At 58.2% G+C, this 4690-nt stretch overlaps 1 protein-coding gene across 1 annotated transcript in view; it reads left to right on the plus strand.

Annotated features, from left to right (window-relative positions):
• Nucleotides 1-4579, plus strand: part of LOC145340730 (integrin alpha-X-like) — a gene marked incomplete at its 3' end in the record, with an annotated part of 16255 nt that extends 11676 nt beyond the window's left edge. Inside the window, exons 6-7 of the mRNA XM_080185190.1 lie at nt 1788-1914; nt 4431-4579. Of these exons, the coding sequence (XP_080041316.1) occupies nt 1788-1914; nt 4431-4579 (276 nt within the window). The remainder of the gene's footprint in view (nt 1-1787; nt 1915-4430) is intronic.
• Nucleotides 4580-4690: the final 111 nt, after the last annotated feature.

Here is a 4690-nt window from a genome sequence, read left to right on the forward strand (position 1 = left end):
GGGGAGGGTCGGTGCTGAGGGAGCGCCGCACTGTGGGAGGGTCGGTGCTGAGGGAGCGCCGCACTGTGGGGAGGGTCGGTGCCAAGGGAGTGCCGCACTGTGGGAGGGTCGGTGCCGAGGGAGCGCCGCACTGTGGGGAGGGTCAGTGTGAGGGGGTGCCGCACTGTGGGAGGGTCAGTGCTGAGGGAGCGCCGCACTGTGGGAGGGTCGGTGCTGAGGGAGCGCCGCACTGTGGGGAGGGTCGGTGCTGAGGGAGCGCCGCACTGTGGGGAGGGTCGGTGCTGAGGGAGCGCCGCACTGTGGGAGGGTCGGTGCTGAGGGAGCGCCGCACTGTGGGGAGGGTCGGTGCTGAGGGAGCGCCGCACTGTGGGGAGGGTCGGTGCTGAGGGAGCGCCGCACTGTGGGAGGGTCGGTGCTGAGGGAGTCCCGCACTGTGGGGAGGGTCGGTGCTGAGGGAGCGCCGCACTGTGGGGAGGGTCGGTGCTGAGGGAGCGCCGCACTGTGGGAGGGTCGGTGCTGAGGGAGCGCCGCACTGTGGGAGGGTCGGTGCTGAGGGAGTCCCGCACTGTGGGAGGGTCGGTGCTGAGGGAGCGCCGCACTGTGGGAGGGTCGGTGCTGAGGGAGTCCCGCACTGTGGGGAGGGTCGGTGCTGAGGGAGCGCCGCACTGTGGGGAGGGTCGGTGCTGAGGGAGCGCCGCACTGTGGGAGGGTCGGTGCTGAGGGAGCGCCGCACTGTGGGAGGGTCGGTGCTGAGGGAGCGCCGCACTGTGGGGAGGGTCAGTGTGAGGGGGTGCCGCACTGTGGGAGGGTCAGTATGAGGGGGTGCCGCACTGTGGGAGGGTCAGTGTGAGGGGGTGCCGCACTGTGGGAGGGTCAGTGTGAGGGAGTCCCGCACTGTGGGAGGGTCAGTGTGAGGGGGTGCCGCACTGTGGGAGGGTCAGTGTGAGGGGGTGCTGCACTGCGGGAGGGTCAGTGTGAGGGGGTGCCGCACTGCGGGAGGGTCAGTGTGAGGGGGTGCCGCACTGTGGGAGGGTCAGTGTGAGGGGGTGCCGCACTGTGGGAGGGTCAGTGTGAGGGGGTGCCGCACTGTGGGAGGGTCAGTGTGAGGGAGTCCCGCACTGTGGGAGGGTCAGTGTGAGGGGGTGCCGCACTGTGGGAGGGTCAGTGTGAGGGGGTGCTGCACTGCGGGAGGGTCAGTGTGAGGGGGTGCCGCACTGCGGGAGGGTCAGTGTGAGGGGGTGCCGCACTGTGGGAGGGTCAGTGTGAGGGGGTGCCGCACTGTGGGAGGGTCAGTGTGAGGGGGTGCCGCACTGTGGGGAGGGTCAGTGTGAGGGGGTGCCGCACTGTGGGGAGGGTCAGTGTGAGGGGGTGCCGCACTGCGGGAGGGTCAGTGTGAGGGGGTGCCGCACTGTGGGAGGGTCAGTGTGAGGGGGCGCCGCACTGTGGGAGGGTCAGTGTGAGGGGGTGCCGCACTGCGGGAGGGTCAGTGTGAGGGAGTCCCGCACTGTGGGAGGGTCAGTGTGAGGGGGTGCCGCACTGTGGGAGGGTCAGTGTGAGGGGTGCCGCACTGTGGGAGGGTCAGTGTGAGGGGGTGCCGCACTGTGGGAGGGTCGGTGCTGAGGGAGCGCTGCACTGTGGGAGGGTCAGTGTGAGGGGGTGCCGCACTGTGGGAGGGTCAGTGTGAGGGAGTCCCGCACTGTGGGAGGGTCAGTGTGAGGGGGTGCCGCACTGTGGGAGGGTCAGTGTGAGGGGGTGCTGCTCTATCTCCTGTCTCTTGCTACCCACAGGACGCTGTTATCCTTGGTTCCCTGGGTTCATTCGATTGGTCGGGTGGGATCTTTGAGCTAACTGAGGACTCAACAACTTTCCTCAATGTTTCCAAGGCACACGCTGACATGAAGAATTCGTACCTGGGTAAGCAACTGACCCTCCGACTACACCCTACCCTCCGCCGTTCAGAGGCCCTTGGGTTAAGCTGCGGGGGAGTGGGACCCAGAGCGTCCCTGGACTGACACAGTCCAACACCTTGGACAAGGTCCCCCCTGCCAAAGACACTCAGGTCAAGACATCCTGAGAGGTGCCTCGCAAAGAGAAGGTTACCCGTTACAGGGGGTAGATTTACAGCATGGGTTCAGGCCATTTGGCCCAACTTGTCCATGCTGCCCCCTTTTTATTAAACCCCCTCAGCTCGTCCCAATTGCCCGCGTTTAGCCCCACGTCCCTCTGTACCCATGTAACACTTTTTGAAAGACAAAACTGTCCCCACCTCTATTACTACCTCTGGCAGCTCGTTCCAGACACTCACCACCCTCTGGGTGAACAAAATTGCTCCTCTGGACCCTTCTGTATCTCTCCCCTCTCACCTTAAATCTCTGCCCTCTAGTTTTAGACTCCCCTACCTTTGGGGAAAAGATATTGACTATCTCGCTGATCTGTGCCCCTCATTATTTTATAGACCTCTATAAGATCACCCCTCTACGCTCCAGAGAAAAAACTCCCAGTCTATCCCAGCCTCTCCTTATAACTCAATCCATCAAGTCCCCGGTAACATCCTAGTAAATCTTTTCTGCTCTCTTTCTAGTTTAATAATATCCTTTCTATAATAGGGTGACCAGAACTGTACACAGTATTCCAAGTGTGGCCTTACCAATGTCTTGTACAACTTCAACAAGACGTCCCAACTCCTGTATTCAATGTTCTGACCGATGAAACCAAGCATGCCCAATGCCTTCTTCACCACTCTGTCCACCTGTGACTCCACTTTCAAGGAGCTATGAACCTGTCCCCCTAGATCTCTCTGTTCTGTAACTCTCCCCGACCATTAACTGAGTAAGTCCTGCCCTGGCTCAATCGACCAAAATGCATCACCTCACATTTCTCTCAATTAAACTGCATCTGCCATTCGTCAGCCCACTGGCCCAACTGATCAAGATCCCCTTGCAATTGGAGATAACTTTCTTCACTGTCCACTGTGCCACCAATCTTGGTGTCATCTACAAACTTACTAACCATGCCTCCTATACTCTCATCCAAATCATTAATATCAATGATAAATAACAGTGGACCCAGCACTGATCCCTGAGGCTGGTCACAGGCCTCCAGTTTGACAAACAACCCTCTACAACCAACATAACATAAGAACATAAGAAATAGGAGCAGGAGTCGGCCATCTAGCCCTTCGAGCCTGCCCCGCCATTCAATAAGATCATGGCTGATCTGTCGTGGCTCAGTTCCACATTCCCGCCCTCTCCCCATAACCCTTAATCCCCTCTCCTATCAAAAACCCATCAACCCGCGTCTTAAATATATTTAGCGAGGCAGCCTCCACCACTTCAACGGGCAGAGAATTCCAGAGATTCACCACCCTTTGAGTGAAGAAGTTCCTCCTCAACTCCGTTCTAAACCGCCCCCCTTTTATCTTGAGGCTGTGCCCTCTAGTCCTACTGTCCTTTCTGAGCGGGAAGAGTCTCTCCACCTCTATCCTATCCATCCCATTCATCATCTTATACGTCTCAGTGAGATCTCCCCTCATTCTTCTAAACTCTAACGAGTACAAGCCTAGTTTATTCAGCCTCTCCTCATAGCTCAACCCCCTCAACTCCGGCATCAGCCTAGTGAACCTCCTCTGCACTCCCTCCAAGGCCAAAATATCCTTGCGTAAGTGCGGCGCCCAAAACTGCACACAGTACTCCAGCTGCGGCCTCACCAATGCCCTATACAGCTGCAGCAAGACCTCCCTACTTTTATATTCAATCCCCCTCGCTATGAAGGCCAGCATCCCATTCGCCTTCCTGACCACCTGCTGCACCTGCAAGCTGGGTTTTTGCGACTCATGCACTTGGACCCCCAGATCCCTCTGCACCGTCGCCTGCTGCAGAACCCTCTGGCTTCTGTCAAGAAGCCAATTTTGTCTCCATTTAGCTCCCTCACCCTGGGTCCCGTCAGATTTAAGCTCGGGCAACAACACAGCACGGGAAACAGGCCCTTCGGCCCAACGAGACCACACCGCCATCTTAACAATGTGTTTCTCCTCCTCCTCCACCCTTGACCCATGTCTGTGCTCATGGTACCCCCATTGGAACCCAGATGAAGGGGAGAATAATTTAGGAACATCCTACCCTGCGGGGTTTGGTTTAGCAGATGAAAGGTGGTGGGGTAAAGCAGAGTTTCGCAATTGGCGGAGAAACCTGTTATGTACTGGACTGACAGACTAATGTGAAATGAAGTCAGGTCCACACTCATTAGAATGAGCGCCTTCAAGATACGGTTGCAATGAACAAAGAGAATTCCAGCACGGAAATATATACACGTCTCAAAACTGAAAGATAGTTCCCTTTTTGTGAAATTAATGGAAGGGCCACTGCCAGCCTCCGGCTAATTCTGCACCCCCCCCCCTTCTCTTCCTGCCCCCCCCCACTCTCCGGACCCAGGTTACTCGGTGGCCATTGCTGTCCACGGCAACCAGACGTCGTACGTAGCGGGGGCACCGCGGTTCAAGCACAAGGGAAAGGTTGTGTCCTTCCAACGGGGAGAGAACGGCAGCAACTGGGAGGTCGGACAGCACATCCCCGGGGAGCAGGTAGGTCGAGACAGCCCTCCCCCCCCTCCTCCACAAGAGGGAGCTTTACTCTGTATCTAACCCCGTGCTGTACCTGTCCTGGGAGTGTTTGATGGGGGGACAGTGTAGAGG

The sequence above is a fragment of the Carcharhinus amblyrhynchos genome, unplaced genomic scaffold, assembly GCF_965287045.1.
Source record: "Carcharhinus amblyrhynchos unplaced genomic scaffold, sCarAmb.v2.hapA chromosome_1350, whole genome shotgun sequence".
In the NCBI taxonomy this organism is placed as follows: domain Eukaryota; kingdom Metazoa; phylum Chordata; class Chondrichthyes; order Carcharhiniformes; family Carcharhinidae; genus Carcharhinus; species Carcharhinus amblyrhynchos.